We start from the raw sequence: 23918 nt of genomic DNA, 5'->3' as shown, positions 1-23918 counted from the left end.
GTTTCTTCGCTTATTCCGGTCGATTACCGACGTTAAATCGAGGCTGATTTCTCCGTTTGCACCGCAGATCGAGCAATCCGAGAAATTCGATCCGGCGCGCTCGCGCTTATTGAAATAGCAAGAAAAGACGCGTCCACGATGGAACGTGCATGTATCGTAGGCTATTCGGTAGCCTGTTTCCCTTCCGATCCGCCGGGAGTACTCTGCAACATTTGTACTTTGCTCGAGATACGGGCGCGCAACATATTCTACAGCTTTGCACGATGTTTTTCTCCCACAAATCTACTGGCTCGCTGGAGCAACCTGTAGCAGCTGACGCGGAGAATTCGCTGAAACGAGGCAACGACCGCATCCTATTCCCTCGGACGGGTTTATACCCGATCTTGAATGAAATTATTAGCCTCTTAGTTGGGTAACCGCGAACGGGGCGCGAATGCCGCCGAGGAAGGGGAGCGTGTTGCGTGGAAAATTATGCGTATGCACACAGGACCGAGTTAAGTGTCCGCCTAATGGACAGGTACATAATTTCAGGGGTGTTCTTTTCCGGCCGAGAGTAACGCGTACGCGCCGAGACTCTCGGTTTCCTTCCGCACAATCCCATGGATCTTTGATCTAAAATTAAATTATCCTTCGTCGTTCCGATCGTCGTATCTGCGCGCGTTGCACGAGCTGACGATAATTTTCAAGCATCACCGCGCCACGCTGCCCTGTCAATTTCGTTCGTTTACGAGGCATACAGCAACACTGTGTAACGCGTGTTCGCAGCTGGAGTTGCCGAGGTATCTCGACATGCGCGGGCCGACTTGGTTTATTCGCGTGGACGTAATTGACCAGCTACGCGAATCTCGTATCGCGTAGCTGGATCGTTTAATTATTTATCGATTCACGGCCAACTTGTATTCTGGCATTCTCGAAAACGACGCCCAAGTTCTTTCGGAGAAACGCGAAAGCTGAGATGGTCGGCGATACAGCCGCGAAGGGAATCGTTCGTTGTGACAGCGGTTTCTTTAAGGGAAGCCCAAAGCCACTGCGCGTCCTACGATTTCGTATTATACTAAGTTGGCGTACGAATTTTTTCTCCGGCTATTATATATGCTCGTACATCTCGCGCGGCGTTATTAGCGAGCTATCTGTTCGAGCATCTATGGAGCATGAACATTTTCTCCGGGACCTGTCAATTATACAGATTTATGATCTCTCCCTTCTTCTTTAACCGTTCGCTTCGCTCACCAGTCGCGGTTATCCATACCGCGTTTTCTACGAATACACCCACGACACCCACAGACGCACGTGGAACATCGTCTCGTGTGTCTCTGCCACGAGAGAAAAGGATACGATCCGACTGATTAACGATCGTCGTTAATCGCAACTGCCTCGGTTACGATAAAACGACGCTCCGATGATTAATCGCGCGATTCTTCGTCCGATCGATCCGCGTTGATCGACGAACTTTCAGGTAACCGCGCGATCGGGTGCATCGCATGAAAATCCATTTGCTCAATCCGAACGCGGTGTTAACGCGGAGCGAACAAGTTGAATCGAGGGGAACGAATAATTCGTACTTCGCTTAAAGGCGTTGGAAAAATGAAGCGATTTGGAAGGAAGAATCGCAGCGCTTACAATATCCTTAATACATTCTATCTCGTTGAGCATCCTCAACGAGAATCATCGTCCGTTCGATGCAAATATCCGACATCTTGGCGAGAGTTTGTTGGTACGCGAAGCGAACCACGTCCAAATATTGAAATTACGTCGCGTATTTTCACGGAGCAAGAACTCATTGTAACCCGTGTTAGCTGCTATTCACGCTACCGCAGCTTCGATTAGCTTAATTAGCGAAATTGTCGGCAATTAGGGGAGGTTGGCGAAACAGGAATTTCTTCGACGCAAAGACCGTAACGAAAACTGATGCAGGAAGGTGATTCGTGAGATGCGATGTAATTCATGTAAAGCATATTTAAATCGAACGGCTGCATCATTTGCGTAATTGCAAATTGAACGAACGGATTTCCAGGAAAAATTCTACGAAAAATCCGTATATGAGGCATAGCTTCTAATAAGCCAGCTAATGACGCAACCTTCCGCGACCCGCGAATGGCCTTGACTTTCGAGAACGCGATCTTCGCCTCGCCTTCTCCAACTTTCCAAGTTTCGAATCATTTTTGCTCTCTATATACAAACACTCGAGTAAATTAATATTTTTTCGATATTGCGAATGAAGGTTTTCCGAGTCAAGCGTCGGTTAAGCGAAATTTGATGATTCGTCGCACATTCGATCGTTTGGCAGCGGTTTGGCGTCGTGTGCGAAGCTCGATGCAACGAACGTTGAGACGCAGCAGGACGAAGAAGAGGCAGGAAGAAAAAGAGAACGCGGCGGATGTCTTGGTTTTTCTCGACTGGAAGACAAATCGATAACAGTCACGGTATCTTTGGACCAATTCTTCGAACGAGTCCTCCTCTTCTGTTCGTTAATTATTATAATTCCTTCTCCAAGCTCCATTCCCTCTCACGATTCAACGTACCTGTTAAAAAAGGAAAGAATCGATCGACAAATACGGAGTGTTTGCTGAATATGGAAGGGTCCTTTTATCACCGGAAATCGATGCCCATCCTCGAGACTGCGCATGTAATTTCGTCGCATTCGATATCCAAAGGACCATATCATCGAACGTTTGCATTCGAATTGCCGTTCAACATCCGATAATGAACGCCAGGTCCAGTTAGGAGTAGGTGACCTTAAAGGATGTGGATCTTGGTCGAAGTAACAGTACCGTCACTGTCGAAGAGGCTCCAAGTCCGATTCTTGAGAGACTTGTGCCTTGACAACAGGTGTTGGACGTTGTCCACTTATCTACCTATTCTACATCCACTTATTACTTATTTACTTTTACCGGTTCTTCGAAATCGTGTAAATCGCGATCGTGTAAAATTACTTCTGCCTCTTTCGTCATGATTAACGACAACTCGTCTCGCCAACGGTCTTCATCGATAAATTAGTCGCCACAGACGTTTCTTAAATTAACAATTTTTTGCCTACTAGCAGACGGGAATTTACTCGAAATCACCCAACCCTTCGGCTTGATTCGAAAGCGGTTTCTTACTCTAATCGGCAATTATCCTGCCAGCTGCTGCGGCGCGTACGCTCCCTCGACGCGGCAAGTGGGATTGAAGGAAAAAAAAAAAATAAAAGAAATGGAACGATTCGTAGGAGCTTTTGTTCTCGAAGCAGCGAGAGTGATTTATCGGCTTTTTGTTCAACGTCTTGCGAATCTTTTCTCGATCCAGCGAGCGTCCAAACGGTATAAAAATCGATCCCGCAACTGTTCCTCCAAAGGCACGCGTGGTCGGTCGTGCTATTCGTAGTTACGTTTCTAGCTGCACAGGCAGACCTTGTACGGCGAGGAAGGTGATTTTTGCGGCCTGGCTTCGCACGACTCTGATGCAACGAACGAAGGTTCCGAAGAAGAAAAGAGAGATTGACCGATTTAGCAACACCGTGCGTTTGAGTCTTCTGGTATTCTCCGCGTATCAAGAGCAAGGATACACTTTGCGCTTCGGTAAAACGCGTCGGAGGACGTAAATCGCAACTGCACGGTTTATGACGTGATTTAAAGTAATCGCGGCGCCCGACGATTTTGCAAATAACGCTGCAATCTGCCAGCTCGTATCGACCACCTTTACGTTGATTTCACGGTCGTGGTATATTTACGGCAATAGATACGATCTGTTGCTACTTGCTTTGTAATCTTCGGAGTTGGAACAGCGCCGTAAGCTCGGGAAAAAAGTGGAAGCTCGAGGCGCGTAGGGTCTTCGACTCCCTCGATTCGCTGCTCGTGAGTTCCGATGTTTTTCCGTCCTTGAAAGGAATGCATGGAAGCGAGCAATTTCGCAAGATAGCATTCCGAGTGGCAATTAACTAGACTCGATCGCACGATCCCACGTCAAGTGGAGGGTGTAGCGTGTAGGCGCGTTGCAAGCGCGCGAACGTCTGCGTTAATGACGTACGGAATGGCGACCTAGGGTCGTCGCTTCTCGTTTTCACGAGGGCCGCGTGCTCCGTCGACGCGCCGTACGAACGGAAGGTGTCTCGCTAATTAACTCGAGACGCGAGGTCTTTGCGTTTTATCTCGGTTCTTCTCTACGCCTCGTACCAACGAGACCGATCGTACTCGAAGAACATCGTTCGAACAACTCGTACAGTTATGCATCGACGCGTGGTAATTGTGTCATTGTGCGTACAACGATTCGACTCGTTCGAAAGAAAATTAATATCCGGCAAGAAGCGGCGAGTAGGCGTTTTTCCTCGATAATACGGCGCGGTAAAACGCGTAATGAAACTGGACGCACGGTTTTTCCTTTCAATTTGTCTTGCCACTCGTAACGGCACGTGTACCGAGAAACTTGATTAACGAAGCTACATACCTCGGGTCTCTTTCGTTCGGCGAATTTAATGGAATTACGCTCGTACGTCGAAAACCTCATTATATTTTCATTAAACTTGGTCGTGCTTTTTGCCTTCATTATTCACAGTCGAAACAGGTTTCCCGCTTCTCGAGTCGGGATACGCGTTTAACAATTACCATACGCGAAACCGTATTTGCGTACACGCCTGATTCATTTTACATAATTCGGTGATTAAGTGAAAGAGGTGGAAGCGGGATGCGAAATTCAGGTATTTAGGGACGACCTCCGTGGCCGTGGTCCTGTTTCTTCGGCATGGTTCGTCGCTTCCACACAATGTTCACGGAAATAACAACGGGTCATGCTGTAGCGCGAGGTCGTATCACGGGGCATTACATTTCCCATGCTCGAAGATAATGGCAGAAGGAAGAAGCGGAGGGAAACGGATGCTCGCGTTTCGTCGATCAACGCGTTACTATATCTCCAAGTTCGGCGCGTCGATTAATCAAAAACTTGGTTCAAAATGTAATTGGAAGGCAGCGAACTTTCGAACGAGCGACCGTTCTTTTCTAGGTCGGTTAACAGTAAAGCGGAGCTTGATGCAATCGCACATCCGTCTTATGATATTAAACAAAGAATCGTTAGCAGTGGCTGGAATTCTCCGCGAAGTAATGGAACGTCATACACCGAACGTTTTCAGTGCCGTTAAGCTGTAATCATTGTCTTTAATTACTGTCAGCTTGGAATTAATCGCGCATTTTCCGATACGACGACGTATCCTGACATCTCGAGTCGTCCTGACACCAGCTCGTAACACGTTTGACACGACTGCGACAGTTTTCTTGCTCCTCTCGCGTAATCTTCCACGCGTTTTCTAGATACTTCGCGGAACGCTTCCTGAAAATATGCATATAGTTGTGCTCTAACGGTTGTTCTCTGCGTGAAGCAGGTTTCTACGCCACGAGAAAAATATTGCCTTTGCTCGACGATTCTCATCGTTCCGACAGCTGCCTTACTCGCTCGTTACTCATCCGCGTATTTTTTCTTTCAAAATCAAAAAATCTTCATCTACGACAGTTACGTCGCTTCACGAACATTCATCGGCGAAGACACCTTTGAGAACGAAGACACGCGGTCGATGTTTCTAAAGAATCGCGAGCGTCTTTGAAGAGACGTAAAGTCGCAAAGTTGTTCGTAACAGAAGAAACACCACTGTCGCGAATCGTAAGTAGATATTTGTCAATTCCGTAGCAGGATTGTTGGGCCGTTAGAATCGATAAGAATTTTATTATAATTTAATTATACACGTAAGGAAGAAATATTACATCTATCGAGTACATGATATCGCTACTACAGATTCGAAAAACAGGACACCAGCTTCTCACACATCGAAATCCAATTAAAAGAAATTGTTTATTTTGTATTAATTATAGGAAGCCAAGGTAGAATTTATTACCAATGATACGTCAAACCTGCACTCCTGTCTACGCGCATCCTAGTAGCGTGCGCAACGTACAATTTCCCAAGACGCGTACGCGCGAGGCGAGCACCCTGCTCGATGGATCCCACGCGACGAATCGCGTTATAGAAACGGAGCTATTGCTCGCTCGCGCGATTCTAACCGGCAGGTTAATCGACTCGACGCATGGTTACGCGATCGTAGTCGGTCCGTGAAGCCACGATGTAATCGGGACGACGCAACGCGCGGCCGCGTGCGTGGGTGTGTACTATGCAGGAATCGCGCTACGCGTCTCAGCAGGTTTTTCTCTCGACCCCGTGTGTTCGTCCTTTTGTCTTCCTGGGTGGCCGTATCGTCGCGAACCTATCGCAGGCACATTCGATTCGTTGTCCAAGGCTTTCGACTTTGTCCAGCCTTCGTCGACCGAATATCGGACTGAACATCGAAATCGTAATTACAGTGGAACGGCTGTTCAGAATTATCGCGGCGATCTGCTCTGGACATTGTATTGGCTTCACGTAGGAATGGACCATCCTCTTTGACGATGAAGAGAAAATCTTGCTTTTTTTTTCGAAGCCACGTAACTATCGACTCACATTGCCCAATCTTAGGCTCGCCAGATTGAAAAATACAAGAAAACCTCGCGACATCCTATGTACGTTGAATATAAAGCTATTCTGTGGTTCGATAGACAGTTGCCGAATTACGGAGAAAAAAGTTAACGTTGCAGCGAGAAATTTACGGCGCTACAAAGTTCTAGGTATTCAGAATCTCGCGATACAGTGTTTGGCTACCTCGTTGCAATTAATCGTATGATTATTAACGCAGCATCTATCAATGTATTCTGCCAACCTTCGATGTAATCAAGAAATCGTTATACCGTACCTCATCGATCATGTTAGTTTTTTAAGCACGTACACTTTTCTCTTGAACGCGTTAGCACGCGCACAAAGCTGAAAAGAGGACTAGCGGGACAATACGGGAGATGGAGTCGCGTTATTCGTCGGACCATACGATCGGTAGATGCGAGCACTTTGCCTAATAACAAGCTACAGTCGAAAATGCGTATAAGATGGAGTTAGGCCTGATCCATTAAAGCCAATTCGATTTACGTTCGTGCATAGTATAGGTTCAGTCAGCAAGGTCACAGATGAGTATTCGACTCTTGCGTATCAGCGATAAAAGCAACAGCCAAGAATTTTACGATCCCGATCCACGGTTATTATTACCCTATTCGTCGTAAACGTGATTCTACGCGAGCCTGTTACGCGTTCGACCCGAAGATACCATTATTACATCCTGATCTTCCACATAAAGGATACGACTTCCTGGTTAAGGTACATTTTCGGAAGATGTTCTCGACATCGTCGATACAAACGAGAGAACACGGCGTTCTTGTCGCGTGAGTCTTCGTGTGTGCGAGGCACGCGGCGCTGACCCGTGCTGTAGTCGACCGAGGCATCTTCGTTGCGAGACACGAGCCATCGACATCGAGCGTAAAGGAGTGGGTGGAAAGCCGCGTGTCAAACCGCATCGTTTTGCCCCGTTATCAAATGACAAAAACGGTCAGCGATGCTCGTTAACCGAAGCTGAATGGAAAACGTTAGTAGACTTCCTGCGATTTACAGGACTAATCTAACAAGAGGCTTTTAAGGGCTATCTAACAAGTGTTTTTCTCAGAGCGGAAGAGTCGAACGTGTCCGTTCTCTGGCGGAGTCGCGGCAATAGATCGGTAGCTACATAGTCTAACCTACGAAGCATTAAAATTCACCGTGGTATTAGTTATGGCGAACGTTTTATAGGTAACTACGAAGAAGCTCGAGTCTGATGCCAGGAAGCGACGTAACCTGCGCTTACGTTAGATTTAGGCGAATGCCAAAGGTCAAATTATTATTTATGTATCTGGTCGATCCTATCTCGTTGAAAGAAACTATTTGCCAAGTTTACGAGCATGATGCGCGTACATTTTAGAAACTAATCACGTACTCGATCGATGTACGACCGAACTCAAATTAACTTCGAATACTTGCGGCGTAACTTAATTTGCGATCGTTTCACAATCCTCTGCCACTTCTGAATGTACCACGATCCAGGGTTAAACACAGTCGAGGCGACATTTTTCCGGAAATTGAATGTGCGAGCTCCGAGTTGCGCGACCCGCAAGGTCATTCCGCGATGTTTTAAATAACGGACTGCTGCTCTTTATTCCGCTGTTTCTCCGTCTTATTCGCGTATCACGCCGCAATCGGAACGGGGACTTGCTATTCGTCGCCTCGAGTTATCCGAAAGAGTCACTGGTCGAAAGGAGACCGCCGATGGAAAAAAGAAAGGAAAACGACGATAGAGGGGAATCGAACGATTTTTAACCGAAGCTTATAAGGAAGGAGGGAGCGGAATATTGGTTACTCGAGCTACGCGTTACACGAATAACGACCGGCTTTGCCGGTAACGACGCTTAAACGCGCATTCGAATGGAAGTCGGTGGCGCGCCCTCGGTGCGCAGCCACCGTACAATCCATTAGTTTCTCGCGCGAACGGCAGCAAAAAAGCCGCGCAATATTTCAAGTCTCCGGTCTTGGAGTTAACTGTACTGGTTCGTGGCTGACCGTATAGCTGGTGGCAAGTGGAAATGATATCGCCAGTTGTAAAGGCTCTTACGAGGCCCGTCTTTTTACCGCTGTTTCCCCGATACGCTTAATTAAGATTTCCGAATGCTCGGCTACTTTGTCGTCGGTTCCGCTCTCGCTTTCTACGAAGGGTACCGACCGCGATTTAACGTCCCCTGTGCTTATATCTTCTCGACTGTCGTTCGAACTAAGCGCGAATTGCCGGTTAAACCGTGGAAAACGCAGTTCTCGCTTTTCTAGCTGGCAAGAATACGCATTCAAGGGTTAAAATGTCCAAGGTAGAGGGTCCGTTACTTCGAAACTTACGGAAGTCATTCAGTAATCTCGAGTCTGTCGGACGAACGCCTACTCCGTTCGCTTAGTTAGTGTCATACGGTTGAAATAGTTGTTGCCTGTACGCGCGCGTTTCTCGCGTTCCTGTTGTGCCGCGATTGCATCGGAAATCTCAACTAGGTGTGTCGACGATCATCGGTCTTCGGCTTATCGACGTCGAAAGCACGAAATCGTATGATTTCTCGGCATTCCTCTGCTCGAGAACCTTGGCTTCTCTCTCTCTCGATCGCGCACGCATATCTTCAAGCAGAGGAAACGCATCGTCAGACCGCGAACAGCGGCAACGGTATACGTAAAAACGATACGCGACTATGAGACTGTGAGACTATGAGAGACGGTAACAACGACTGGTCGTTCGCACGAAGCCGAATGTTCGTTGGCACGTCGAATGTAAAATTCTCGTGCATCGAGTATCGACCGCGATGGACGAGGACGAACGGTGGACGAAGCTGAAATACCGGTGACACGGAACGTGTCGCGGCCTAACAATTAGAATAGCCGCTGATGGGAAACGAACACTCGGAAATTTGCAGAATATGTACGCGTGCACGGGTCGTGATGGGCGTGCGTAACAGGTTACGCGTCAGCTGCGTTCGGCCACCTCAGCGAGCAACGCTTTCTCAGAAATGTCGCTTGTTACGGGATTCTGTTTGTCCCGTGCGAAGAAATTACGATGCTTATGCAAGCTGCTTGAAATGCTGGATCGCGAATCAAGGGACACGCCGTCGTGCCACGAAACGTAGCGGATGCCTTTTGACTTTCGTTGCTGGCAATCGTAGCTGGCACGGTACCGCGACTTGGTCGTCTATGAAATTGAAAGATGAGCTCCACGTCGGTGATATTCGACTAACGGAACATCGAGGCGGTCTGCGCACTTTCGATCCGCGAACTTCAAATTCTATACGAAGCCAAGGTTCCACGGAATGCTTGTCCGCGTTCGACCACCCGTATCTTTACTTGGAAATTCTGATATAATCGCCTCGTGTGCTGGTTAGAAATTACGGTGGTTCGATGCTTTACGGAAAAGTCACGAAGACCTATGAAAATAGATTTCATCGGATCGTCTGTAAAACGAAGAAGACGCAGGAATCTGAATACCACCGCGCCCATGAGGGAGTCGAGTAGACACGAAGGAAAGAACAGAGGCACGAAACCGTTGCCACAGTTGTCCGTCGATTTTACGAGATTCGAAGAATCTCGGGTATCGGCTGAAAGAACGGTGCGTAGAAACCGCGTCCAGATAACTGTACGTCGGTTGGAAAGTCGGTGGAATATGGGCCAGTCGTTTGGAGCCGACGAACGCAAGATTTTGCGGCGCGATTTCCGCGTTTCCCGCTTTCTGTTTGTCTGCCTGCTAGCACCCAGCCTTCGTCCTCCCACGAATTCCAGTTTTATCATCTCGGAGACGAGGAGGGGGGGGGGGGAGAGGGCAAGAAAACGACCGGCGTGAGAACAGTGGAACGCGTATCGAGGATCGTCGAGATCGAAGATCATGGGAGAATTAGAACTGGAATTTCACGTGACTCGCCACGAGTTGTCGGCAGGATGCTGTTTTCGTTACGACGGACGTTTATCGCCGCTGTATATTTAGATAGGGTGCTCGAGCTGACGTTTTTATCGAAACGATCGCGGTTACGACCGGCTCGCTCGTTTGATCTTCGTGGATCGAGTGTGTTTCGTCCGCGTTATTGGGACATCGTCCCTTCCTGCGCGATTATAGCTCCATCGAATCGATCGTTTCGCTTTACGAGCAGCTCGCAAATTCGTAAAGCTTCGAGTACATCGAACAACAGGTTTACCGTGATTTAGAACCGTATTTTCTCTATGCAGCCAGACATCGTAGCGTAGACAATCGTCGAATTTGTTTTAAACTTTACCAACTGGTTCTAAATGTCCGCCTGCACGATGAGATCGAGAGTGAAATAACGCTTAGCAAATAACGAACGAGGCTTGGCGAAATCGATTCGATAATTGAAAAAGCGTTTGGCGCGCCACCGTCCCTCGAATCGTCTGGAACGCGCCGCAGCAATTTGCCAGATAATAGAGTTTGCGCGCAACGGTAGGTTGTGCGTAGCAACGAAATGATCGGACAGGCTCATCGTGGCTAACCTTTCGCGAAGGCGATCGTCCGTCGAAAAGACCGTGAAATTAACCGGCGATCGGATTAATTTACTCGTAAAGCGTTCGTCAAAATGGAAATCACGCGTGGATCGATCCCGCGAACTATCTTCTAATTTACCGTTTAATTAAATTTCGTTTCAACGAGTGCTTCGCGTCGATACCGTTATCCACGCAATTTCTCTTTATTAGTTTACAATAACAATTTGTCCGCGTTTATCGACTGCAAAGAGACGAGTATCTCGGGTGATGGATCAGGCGACAAACGTGGGAGATTCGATCAACGTTAGGCGTTAAACGAACGACGATTAAAACGGTCGGACAAACGACCAACGCACGCGATATCGTCGAACTTGTAGCTGGTCCGTTGATCTACGATCGGTAGAGATTTGCAACGATGGTTTCGACGTTCCGCGAAATAAATCTATCGCCATTGCTATCTGCGCGGAACGTTCGTTCAGAGACAGCTTTGGTATCGAGTGGATATCAGCTCGTTCGTCGCGCTCAAAACTCTATTTTCCGCGTCTGTTCTCTTCTTCCTGCGATCCACTCCACTGACCTCCTTCGTCGCGCTAGACTTATTTCAATCGGAGGATAACGCCTTAGTAGAACGCGATACTAGAAATACACGCGTCAGACTGCAAACATTGGAACGTTGTATGGCGGCTATCTATTCCGATGTATTTTCGTTCGGACGTGGTTACGAGGTAATAAGAATTAACCACGCGTGATTAACGAACGGTATCTAAATAAAGAACCGAAGGAACGACAGAGGAAGCGGAGATCAGGTTGGAGGGGAGTACAGATCGTTAACCCCAGCGATGTATGCACGACCAATTAATTCTCGTTATTAGTCTGGAGAATGGCTTGTATAGCGCGCAACTGAAATTGCGCGGCAGAGAAGAAGACGCGAGCTTTTCCAAACCGACGATTGAGAATCTCGTTATTCGCGGTTTCCCACGCGCGATAAAGAATCCGCTGGAAGGGTCGCGCAATGGCCGGTCTATGGTCTTGGCGATTCGATCTGGCGACGATGCCGACGCGGAAAACTCTCGTAATTAGTTTCGACCGCGCGGGAATTCGCTTGATATGACGAGTAACGGTAACGATCGGCAAGGCTGCCTCGTTCAGGGCTCTCGACTCCAGTCAAGTTCAAGATCTCGGCTGCGGAACCAGTCGTAAACGTAAGTGCGAGCAACGTGGACGACGAAACAGATCGAAGAAAGAGGAGAAGAAGGTGAGAGGAGAGTAGGATGACCGAAATAAAGATGGTTCGGAAACGACTAACCTGCTGGCCGCCAACTTGGTGACATAAGCGTATTTGCACGCGAACCGCGTCGTACCGCTGCCGTAATCGTCGATGAACTCATTATCGGCTCGACCGCTTTCGCGACGCGGCAAAAACGGATACGAGAGAAGATTATTCGGGTTAATGACGCTCGTCCGAGCTAAACGACCGATCGACGCGATGAATACTTTATACGTCTTGGCGCCCGCGTGCGTTGCACCGCGTGCCATATGTATCTTCGATCGAATATGTAGTTTCGATTCCATTATCACTTTGGTGACGCATACTCTGGTCGACGATACCCTAGTTTCGTTCTTCGTAAATCAACAATGGCGCGTCGCTGATCGATCCTCGACGTATCGACTTCCGATCGCGCGATCCTCTTCGCGCGATTTAATTTAGCCACTCGCGAGACAGCCTCGAATCGACCGTTGTTTGCAGCTTGCTGCTTCGATAATTCGATAATTCGTCGATAATACGCGAAAACGTTTTAGCCCGAGACGACTAGAGAGAAGACTAAATGCGTGAGCTAAGCAGATTTCCAGGCGCATGGCTCGAGCACCTTGCACCGTTCAGCCGCGCCAACGACGCAGCCACGATTCCCGCACTGTCATGCAATTAACGTTTCTTCGAATACGATCGAACGACGCAAAGCTCTCTTTCAGAACCCTGTCGGGTATCTCGACGCTCGTTCGCTCCCTATTATCGCGTCCGTTCCGTTCCGTTCTCGTAAACGGTACATTCGTCGGTATTCCCTGGATGCTTTCTTGCCCCGCGTTCTTAACCACTGTTCGCGGCTCTTTAGCCGGACGATTATCGCGCCAAATTATTCGTGTCGCCATCGCGATGACGTTTAGCGTGGCATTCATCGCCGGTGGACCTACTTCCGCCGTGTCAATACGATTCGCCGACACGGCGTGCTGCCGCTGAATACGCGATAATTAATATTCTGCATAGGCGGTCATGCGTTGCAAAACGGTCAATCGGGTCACCAGGATATCGGCCAGCTATTTCGACCATCCACGGACCGTGTCTATCTCTAGAAACGTTTAATATTTTCCCCGTGAAACGCATCGCGATCGTTTCCTCGTCGAAATTAGCCGAACGAGGTTCCCATTGCCTTTAAACGCGTCGAAATCGCAAAGTTCTCGGAAAGAAGCGGCCGCCGATGCATCGAATCGCAGCTGAGAGTTCACGGTTGGTATTTGCGAGATATCCGCAGCCTGTAATTCTTTCCTTCTTCCAGTTATCGCCTATCCAGTTAAGTCCCTGTCATTATACAACGCCTATACCTGCAACATCGTAGTTAGCCGTGTCGTTGAAAATTCCGTTTGCGTTTTCGTGGGCCAGATAATATCTTGCCTTTTATCCTTAACCCATGGGCTATCGCTGCACGCCCGCGAACGAGGACGCGAGACTCGCCAAGAATATCGAAGAATCGACCAAGTTGCCGTGGCCGTGGCGTGGTTATTTCCAGCGAGGATGCCGCGATAGCTGCGTGTTCCACTGCCTTGGGTGTTGGTTTCGCGAGATTTCAGTCACCGTGTCACGATTACATCGTCGAACGATCGCCCGATTCCGAGCGGAACTACGATCGACGTTAAACAACGGAGATGTTTTCGTACGAAAATAAGTCGAACGCTCGTTTCGTCGTAATACGTATTTATTACGCGACGAGATTAATCGAAAAGGGGTAGGGTACAGACGGTATTAGACCGAACAACGCGGTCACGCTTTCGATGTTACGCTTCGACAGCGGTGTTTAAAGCTGACGCGAAGTTTCGCCGGACCCTTAGGAACCGGCGTGAAAAAATCGAGGGTTAAGCGTTGATTCGTGCAACTATCCGCCGGTTATCGCTGGCCATCTTGAAAAAATGTTTTTAACAATCACCCGTGAACGTACACGAGAGGCTCGTCTCGGTGCGGCTTATCGAGATTCCAGCACGTTTCCAAGCAGCAGGATTATCTTTCAGGCGAACCGCCTTAGGAGCCAACCTGGTTAAACCTCATGGGTGGATGATTTATCGCCCGAGCGCTTCACCGGACTTTCTATTGTTCTGAAAAATTGAAAATTCGCAACGAAACCACGCATCCTTCGAATTCTTCGAAATTATCCCTAATCTAATGGCATTTTTCGCCGCGCTTGATCATCGTTGCAGTTGCATTCCGATTCGATGTCGCCGCAAATATAATTTAATATCCGTGCGTTTGCTCGTTACACGTTTGCTTCGTGGGAACGGTACCTGGTTTTCGTTGCGAGACAAATCGCGGCTGTAAACCTGCGACGCAAGAAGATTGAAATTTATTCAAAGGATCGTTCGGCGTGCGAGATTAGCGGAGGTTAGCCTCCTCGATTCGTCCAGCCGCGAACGTGGAATTTAATCGAACGACGCGATGTTTCATCGACCGCGCGAAGGTATCCGCTGAAAGTAGGTCCCCTGAAAACGGAATCTCGGTACCGAAAGAGCGAGCTCGATGCTGCGGAACACGCGACCCATGGACCGCTATGCTCGCGCGCGTTCGCATATTCCGCTGGTAGCAAGCGCCAGATGGTCCTCGGCACGCGAACCGACGTGCCATTTAATTACATTCGATCGCCACCGATACCGTTTCGTTGCCTCCGTCGCGTAGCGAGTAGCAAAACGGGTCATGGCCAATTCTAAAGAATTTCCTGCTACCATATTCGCGTCAAGCTAAAACCCATACACTTACAAAGACCCGTATATTCATCGTTCTAACGTTCTATTTATCGGAATGACATTGTAGGCGTTTGACGCGTAAAACACGCTTCTCCTTAAACGATGCACCAAGAAGCGGACCGCGAACTGCTCGCCTAAGTGCAACCTAGGCGTCGATGTAACGTTTAATGGGATTTCGGTTTCGATCTGTTACTGGATCGCTCGTAATCGTTGTATTTCCTGATGATAGTTCTGGGTATTAGCATGTTGGAGTGGGGAAACATTTTCGGCAATTCCAAGCGATTACGGGCAATTAGGCGACCACGCATCGTTTATCGATGCCTCGTTGAACGTGTATTTGCGATATCTGGAAAGTGGGTCCTCGCGGTCGCGGGAGGAAGTTCGTCGCGACGGTACACCGCTACTTGTGCGCCAGATGGTGCGAAACCTGCGAAATCATGCGCCTGCAGCGTGTAAACAATCCGTGCATAGAAACACGGCGCATCAATCTTAATCGTCGAGCTGCATCGCGGTGCCGAGCGTCGTTAGCTACAAATCCAGTTGTTTATACGGAGCCTGGTGTAACGAGTTTCCACGAGACGCGCAATGCGGGCTCCGCGACGTAACTTCCACGAATGTGTACGACCATATGTCGCCTGTCGTCCCGCTTGGTAATCGTACGTTCGACGTTACGAAAAAATATCCACGGGGTCGAGAGAACGCCGATCAAATTGCAATCGGAATACGACGATTTAAATCACTCTGGTAACGTTATGGTATTGTCTATGATAAAGCGTCTCTAATGGCATAGTTAACCTGGCATAGGGCATAGGGAATGGCATAGGGAACCTGAAAATTTATCGCCTTTCGATTTACACGCATCTCCGACTGATTTAAAACGAGACTCTTTCCATTCCAAGATTATCGCCGAAATCTTTACGACGAATTTCATTCCATTCACGTAACATTATTAACGCAAGTGAGTTCGATGAATGAATTAACGTTTTCAGTTCCCATGTTACCTTTATGCGGAATCTCTTTTGCATTTTATCTACTCACGATCGTGTTCTATGATTGTAACTGTTACGTAAGCTAAGGATCGACGAATAAATGAATAACTGGGAACTCTGATCTCTCTATCAAAATTAATTGACACGCTTAAACCGCTAAGTCGAACGTATCGCGATTTCCTTTTCGAAATGGCGTGATATTTTCTACGCTTTGTGTGCAAATCGAATCGCACGACCAATTCTCGATATCTACGAACAAAACGAGAGACAAGGCTCGCTTCCTTCTCGTCTTTGTCTCTTTCGCTGTCTCGAATGTTACGACTGTGCTAGTCAATGACTTGTTTATCCTATCGACGCTCCTCTCGGTCTCGCGTCTCGGTCGTGCAACATGGATTGCGCTTAAGAATTTGCGAGTATCCTCGTATTTATCTTGTACCAAAGTCCGCGACTATAGCTACAAATTCGCAACGATGCGATTCGAATTTGCACGTCATCGATCAAACGGTGAATGGTACTTCCTCTCTCGGGAGCCGATTTTCTCCTCTTCCCTGCTTGTTTAACTGTTTGCGCCATGAAACAGTTATCTTCGTCGCTACTCATTATCGCAAACATTAAAATCGTAAATACAAGTACGATACTTGAACTGGTAACGCGATAATATTTGCACGCGATAAGATTTTTTGCACTTCGACAGCGACCGTTCCATCAGTTTGTTTTCTTTTCTCATTTAGCTTTCGTTTCATCGAGCGTGCAGCAATTCTTACGTGGATTTAAGAGATTAAAAAATATACGATTTGATAGAAATGTTGAGGTGGAAAGAAAAAAGAAACTTGTCAGAAGTGGGATTCGAACCCACGCCCACAGAGTGGACTGCGACCTGAACGCAGCGCCTTAGACCGCTCGGCCATCCTGACTCGATGCAACGCTTTCAAAATGCGTCAGAAATATCATAGAATGCTTCTATATTTAGAATTTGATAGATATGAAAAGAAAATCTAATTGCAAAATGGAATTTAGTTCCAAAACGATCGTACGCTACAAATTAAACTTTGTTATAAAATAATATGATGTGTCTGTGTCTACATTTTTATATCGCTCGAAGGCTCGATTCTTTTTACCATTGTAGCGATGGTACCGACGTTACCGATGGAGAACACAATAGGATCATCGACTCGAAAAAAATCAGAATGTTTCTTACGCCCCCTACGATTTCCTACGACGAATATAGGAATGATAAGATTACAAACTAGTAGCCAGAAACTAAATGTGTATAAATTCGAAAATTTTTATTTAAAAATTGACGTACGTATTTTGTTTGTGCGAATATCGTTTTTGCCTATAATTTTTCACACGATCGATATTTCAGAACGGCGCGATGTACCATCTGCAGGAAATGCAGTTCGCTACCTGAATTTATGCGTGAGATAAATTCACCGTATGCAAAAACGTACTTGGAAATCGTAATAGAATTTTGTACCAATACTTGGACCTTTCACTTCCGCGATACATGGTATTTGCAAACGCAATTACATCCACGCGTCTTTCGCGCGTATTGTCTACTAATCAGTCCTTTCGTACGTTTCCCTAATATTTGCTTTTTAAAGAAACTCTCGTCGAGAAGATGTTTGATATTCTTTTTTTACATACTTAACGTATGTAAATACAATATTTACCAAAAAATATTTTACGTGCCGTGCGACACTCCAGCGAAATACCATTTACCGTTGCTCGCACGCGATTTTTCGCTTTTTACGCTTTTCACGTCGGGCATCGTTTTTGTCCGAATAAAAGAATTCGCCAGAAAAATACCACGTCATTCGATACATGAGCTCGTGTTTCTCAAACGCGTTTCATTTGTTCCGATGCCTTTCGCGTGTAAACCCATCTATTTTGCGATGCTTTCTAAAACTTTGTATATTGCTAAACACTGTAGTCTAAATTCCAATTGGCGGGAATCCAATTTTGCAAAAATGCTCGATCGAAATCGTCAAAGGTTAATCGACTTTAAAAAAAAAAAAGCGATTGTTGCGGTAGTCCCGGGTAGCGGCGTTGCCCCGCGTAGCGATAACACGAATTCGAATCGATGGTAAATTGCTTTCTCGCCGGTTCCAAGTCGCTAAAGCGGCGGCTCCGAGACCCAGCTCCCGCTTCCTACGAGGGGACCGGTTGCGAGTCGTTACCGAGAGCGTAGAAAGCTCTGTTGCGTAACAGACAACCGGATCTCCTCGAGAGGCAGTTTCCGTGCCGTGGAACCAGCCGAACCCCGATGATTCCGGGAAATCGTCGGAAGAGGGAGCGATCGAGAAATTTGGAGAAACCTTCGATGCTTCGTAACGCGAACGAGAATCGAGCTCACGAGTGAGAGCCGCGATCGAAAGTCTCTCGCGGCGGCTTTACCGGCGCTAGCATTACGTAAATGTCAAATAAAAGTGAAAATATGCAACAGCCGTGTCGTCGATGACCTAACGAACGTTAAAGAACGGGATCGAAGGGTCTCGCGTTGTTGTACGCGGGGTTGACAATGACGAAGCACTTGGCAAGTTACTCGATGAAAAGGCAAATATTTCGAGGGAACGAAGAAGCAGTTTCACTTTGGGTGAAAGTTTCTTTTAAAACCTCGTTTGTAAAATCTTATTTCGAGGAGCTGCGCAACGAGAAGCTTCTCTATTATCGCGGAACGAGATTTCATCAAACCCTTTGCCGCGTCTCGGGCTTTGGGCGCAAGTGGAAGATGCAATTTCACGAAGAAGATCTAAAAGTTAGAAACGTGAACTTCGTTTAAACGCTTCTCTTTCAGGCACCCGTGGGATTTAATTCGAACACTTCGTGCAAAAGTCGAAAGAAAACGGATGGCTCGCTGATTCGATGAACTCTCGCGCAAATTTCCGCGCTTCCCCTTCTTTGCTTTTATTTTAAACGTTACGAGGTTTTCGCAAAAATTTGTCACCAGCTTCGCATCTCGTTTTTTCGAAGAAATTGCGCGTTTTTACGCCGAATATTCTACGAAAGAAGAAAAAAAAGGAAGACCGCCGTTGCAGCGAAAAACGCGCCCCTTTATTTCTGTCCTGTCTTTTCTATCTTTCTACCTTATTATACGTGGTATTTTAGTCTTTACATGGATTCGCAAAGATGATTTCGTCAGTGACGAAATATATTACAAAATAAAACAAAAAAAGGAAGGAAATACTCTAACATCTTTCGCATATTCCCACTATACGATTCACTGCGACGCAAAAGTGAAGATTTACGAGCCATGTACTTCTTTATATGTAAATTTCTAAAGAAGATGTACGTTCGACCTTGCGAAAGTAATAAGCGTTTGGACGAAAGAACGACAGATGGGAAAAAAAGAAACGTGCATTCTAATGGTAAGCGTTAGTTCACCGAGGCAACGATAACGAGCCACTCTAGAAACTATAACTCGAGTAATCAACGTAATATTCATCGCTTTCACCAAACACCGTTTACGAACGAAAAAACGGTTTACGTTCGTGCAAAGTATCTATGAATTATGACGTTTCCATATGCTGCAAAGACCTGTCTAAAGGTAATTTATTTGATAATCACATCGAGCAGCGTTCATACTTAGCACAACTACTAAGTATAATTTTTTACAGAATGAAAGTAGTATTTTGTATCGAAATGTAGTATAGTAAAGTCGAACGAATCGAGCCATGAAACGAAGAAGAAGGCGCAAGGATTTCCTAAATATTGAGAGAATCCTGATAGCAGGATCGTCGGGATTTACGAAGGGGTTTTTTGGAAAGAGACAGAACGCCATTTGTCGGCGACTGTTGTCGGAGGGCCGAAGAAGGAAATGTGTTTACCACGGTAAAGTATATCGCGAAGAGAAAGGGGGGCCCCAAGTCGCCAGGTAAACGTGACTGCTAACTCGATTCGCTTCATTCAGTGCGTGATCCTTAGTCTCGTGTGTGCGTCTAACTTTGCCCCCTCGAGACTCGATTTTTTCACTCGTGTCTAATATCTCGAGAAGAAATAAACGAATTCGGGCTCTATTCGCACGATTTATCCGGTAATTCCGTGTCGTTACTCGATCGTTGTTACGCTAAGCGGCAATTCGCATTGGAAATAGAGTCGAACCGGTGGTTAGTGAGAAACGAAAGTGAGTCTCGTTCTACGATCGTAAACTGTCTGGGATAACCCGGTTGCATTCCTGTCACGATCGACCTTCCGCGTCCTTAAACATGCTCGATGATTTGAACAGCTGAGCAATCGAGAAACGAAGATTGCCCATCGAGGCAAGTTCAGTCACTGTCCTAACTTAATATGACGTGTGGAAATTTCGACGAAAGAAACCGACGACATGTTTAGGAACCGAGAGAGAAGTGCAGCGTCGATCCGTATTGGAAAACGCGATACAAAATACGAGATAATTGGGCCGTTTCGTAAAATCGCCCCGAAAATGTCGCTTTACATTGGCTGCTTTTTATTCGTGCTAAACTGCGTCGTAGACGCGAGTCCAGTTTCCAGGAACGAGTCCAACATTCTGCGAATCGGCAGGCCTCAAGACGCGTCGTCGATAACGGCCAGGGTGACAAATTTGAACAGCACCGATTACGAGGTGGAGAAGCAAACGTCGAAAGATAAACGCGGCCCGTTAATTGAATTCAGCAAAAACAATCCGGAACTTGATTGGAAGAAGTATCTGAAGTTGTTCGACGAGAAGCAGGAGGAACACGAAGATCTGGATATCGATTTCATGAAAGAAAAGTTGCAGAAAACGGCGAACAGTATCCAATGGCTGGTGGATCTTTACGATCCCCTCAAGTGGTCTAGAGTACCTGGCAAACTCGGGCACGACTGCAGGAACGAACTAGAATTGTTTCTCGAGTCTCTCAAGGATGGAAAGCTGTGGGCCGCCAAGAGTGAGTAGAACAAGCTCGCTGGAAAAGGATCGGTAAACGATCGAGAAACCAGCGGACAACGCTCGGGTCGTTTCCCGCCTCGCGGAGATCCACCGTCGTGTCACGCGATTAACGATCGCACTTGCCACGTTGCGACGTTTGCGTTTTAGTATGTGTCGAACATTTCTGGAACTGATACTTTGGTACTCGCGCGTTGTCCGCAATTAATAACGAGCGTTCAGAGAAAGTCGTGTTTCGCTGTGTTTCCGAGCGGCGTGTCGTTGGCAGACCCGATTGCTAAATGCGTTATTACTACGTGAAACAGCAATTTACCGCTTGATTTTCGCAAGGCTTTTGTCACGTTCCTCTAATAGCAGCGGAACGAACGCTTTATCGTTAAACGAATTTTCGACCTTATTCCACCGTGGATAAAGCAATCGGAGAATTCTTGCGGCTCGGGACGATGCAAAAAGCCGAGTTGAATGGGCAGTCTATTACGATGTTCCGAGCCAAGCTACTGCGAAATTTAGGTCTCGAGCTAGGAACGCAAAGTTATTATCGTAAATCGCAATGGAAACGAACCAACACCTCGTAGTTGTAAAGTTTCCCGCTTCTGCCGCGTCACGAAGCCAACGTCAGGGTGGGTGGTCGTTTCGATCACTGATAAACTCGTCGAAGAAAGTTCGAAATTCGAAATATTCCCTTTCCATTAATTCTGACCCAGAGTGAGTCCGAATCAGGTGAATCGAAAGTTTCTGTTTCGCTAAATTAATGCCACTCGACGCCGTCCAGCATTACCTAATTGATTTATTTCCATAAACCGTGGCATTCGCCCGATAACGGTATAACGTGCATTACGAATAGATTTGCTTTCTATACCGCGGAACAGCTAACGCTTTATATAATTTGATTTATACGTGAATTCCGTACACCGGTCGTTTCGCAATGATCGCTTATCTCGATCATCGCGGTTCCTTATCAAACGCACTTAATGCACGATCGCTGAATCGTGGCTCGTATCTTTGAATATTCCTCGACGAATGCTAGAATTAGCAAAATTTATGGCGACTTTCAATCTGAAAGTCTCGAGTTCCTAATTTACAATCAGACGCATTTTTTTTCGACGATCGTTACTTTGCTTCGAACATCGATACAAAGATCTTAAAACGATAGGATTCGTCTTAAAGCAGTCTGAAAATGGTACTTTTCTACCTCAGAGTCCAAATTCCATCACGATTGAGGTCGTGCGATCATTACTGGTTGGTAGAAAGAGAGAAAGACGCGCGGAGGATCATTCGATGAACCGATCGGTGGTCTGGATTACGCGAATCCAATAGAATCGCATGATTTTCCAGATTCGCGATTGCTTCCGGCAATAAGCAGAGATCGGATTATGGCGAAACAGTCGGTCAATTCGCCGATTCGATCGCCGACAAACCGCATACGACGTTATCTTTCTCGCACTCGTACAGGCAGATTCACTTTCCAACAGGACGTAAACGCTCTCTGACACTGTTCGACCCCTTTCCGCGGAGATTCATCGCATTCGTTGCGACATGCTGGTCGTCCAGGAACGGAGAAACACGAGAGATCCGCCGTATAACCATACGATCGCTATGTTTTTTTATCGGCACTGATTTAATTAACGAACCTGTTCCAATGACTTACGAGTTTTGTGCTTTTAATCTACTAAGCTGATCTGTCGTTTTTTGTTTTTTGGAAGGAAAGAAATAATTCGGATTTTATTGAAATTTCTGTTATTCTGTTCCATTTATTCATGCAGCGATTCATTTATCTCTCTACTGTTAAATTTTTCATTTTTGATATTATTATTGTATTTTTTATTTTATTATACTTGTTATATTTATTATATTTATTTATTTATTACATTACATTATTATTCATTTTTCATTTTTATTGTTGTTTTGTTTGTTGTCGAAATACTCTTTCAATGGCTTTACGATTCGACTCGCAATATTAAATACTTTTTCTAAGCTCGGCAAATTTTATAAAGCGTTCAAAACAGACTGCGAAGATCGCTCCTATTGCAAGTTCCTTTTATCAGATATTCGTACAACATGCTACGTTCAAGAGATTCTCTCTATTACGGAATAATTTATTGAACGATTCGTTTCTCCAACGATATTACACCATCGTTTTATAATTTATATTTCGATTCAAATATGCAGCAATTTTCTCTGCCTACGGTGTACAGACATCGCGGAAATTGTAAATAAACAAAATACGATGATTTCCGACCAACGTAACGATATCCCAAATACTTCGTTCATACTGATAATTCCTATCTTTGTTTCGAACGCGTAAAATATCGCGCGTAGGCGGTGGCCCATCGAACGTATAATATAAAAGGCAGGTACTATATCGTGCGAGTTCTACGTTTGACATTTGACAATACCGTGAAAAATATCGATATTAAAAATTAACAAACTCATAACTCGCACGAGGGGATTCGCGGAATCAACGAGCCTTATAAAACGGACGCGTTGTGCGCGTATTGTACGTGTTTCGACGCTCCAGTTAAAAATTGGATTTTAGCGTAGTCGTGCAAATACAGGCAACGGTTAAAAGCTCGCAACGACGCTAAGAAATTACGGAATACTCGTTTCAAACTCGGTGAGCGAACGTAGCCCCCGAGGAGTAACCGGTGAACGCTGATTTTCCAGAAATTACTTCTTTGACAAATCCTTATTGAACGCGCACAAGCTGTTACGTCAGACGATAATGTTGCAGATTACTTTGCTCGTACGTTGAAACAGACCGACACGACCCGTCACCGCAGTGTTTCGAAAGCTCGAGACTGTTCACCGATCCTCCTTTTTCCGACACAAACCGTTAATCGTCTGTGCACTCGGCGAACAAAGCATAATTGAGTAGCTTCCTGAAAAAGAACCCAGTAAATATAGACGTAGTAAATATGAATGTAGTTTCTAGTCAAATATTTGAACGGTTTTACGAGAATTGTATTTATTACATGAATATAGAAAGAACAAAGTTCTTTGAAAGCCATTCTAATTGTCAATTCGAACGTAGCTAACATTACAAAATTGGAAGTAAAATGTCCAATGAAATTCCCGCTTGCTAGAATCCTTTTCTCAAGAAGCATCCCAACTGTTGCACG

General features: G+C 46.3%; 1 protein-coding gene and 1 non-coding gene across 2 annotated transcripts in view; one reads left to right on the top strand and one right to left on the bottom strand.

The window, feature by feature from the left end:
* Positions 1-16745: 16745 nt before the first annotated feature.
* On the bottom strand, positions 16746-16828 carry TRNAL-CAG. Its single transcript has one exon. It is a non-coding gene; the product is annotated as a tRNA-Leu (tRNA).
* Positions 16829-18723: 1895 nt separating this feature from the next.
* The window catches only part of LOC100646896 (nose resistant to fluoxetine protein 6), a 23518-nt gene continuing 18323 nt past the window's right edge, over positions 18724-23918 (top strand). Inside the window, exons 1-2 of the mRNA XM_048404341.1 lie at positions 18724-19461; positions 19532-20800. Of these exons, the coding sequence (XP_048260298.1) occupies positions 20239-20800 (562 nt within the window). The 5' untranslated portion in view covers positions 18724-19461; positions 19532-20238. The remainder of the gene's footprint in view (positions 19462-19531; positions 20801-23918) is intronic.

The sequence above is a fragment of the Bombus terrestris genome, chromosome 3, assembly GCF_910591885.1.
Source record: "Bombus terrestris chromosome 3, iyBomTerr1.2, whole genome shotgun sequence".
Classification (NCBI taxonomy): domain Eukaryota; kingdom Metazoa; phylum Arthropoda; class Insecta; order Hymenoptera; family Apidae; genus Bombus; species Bombus terrestris.
Note: the sequence above shows the minus strand (reverse complement) of the source record. Positions and strands in the feature narration are given on the sequence as shown.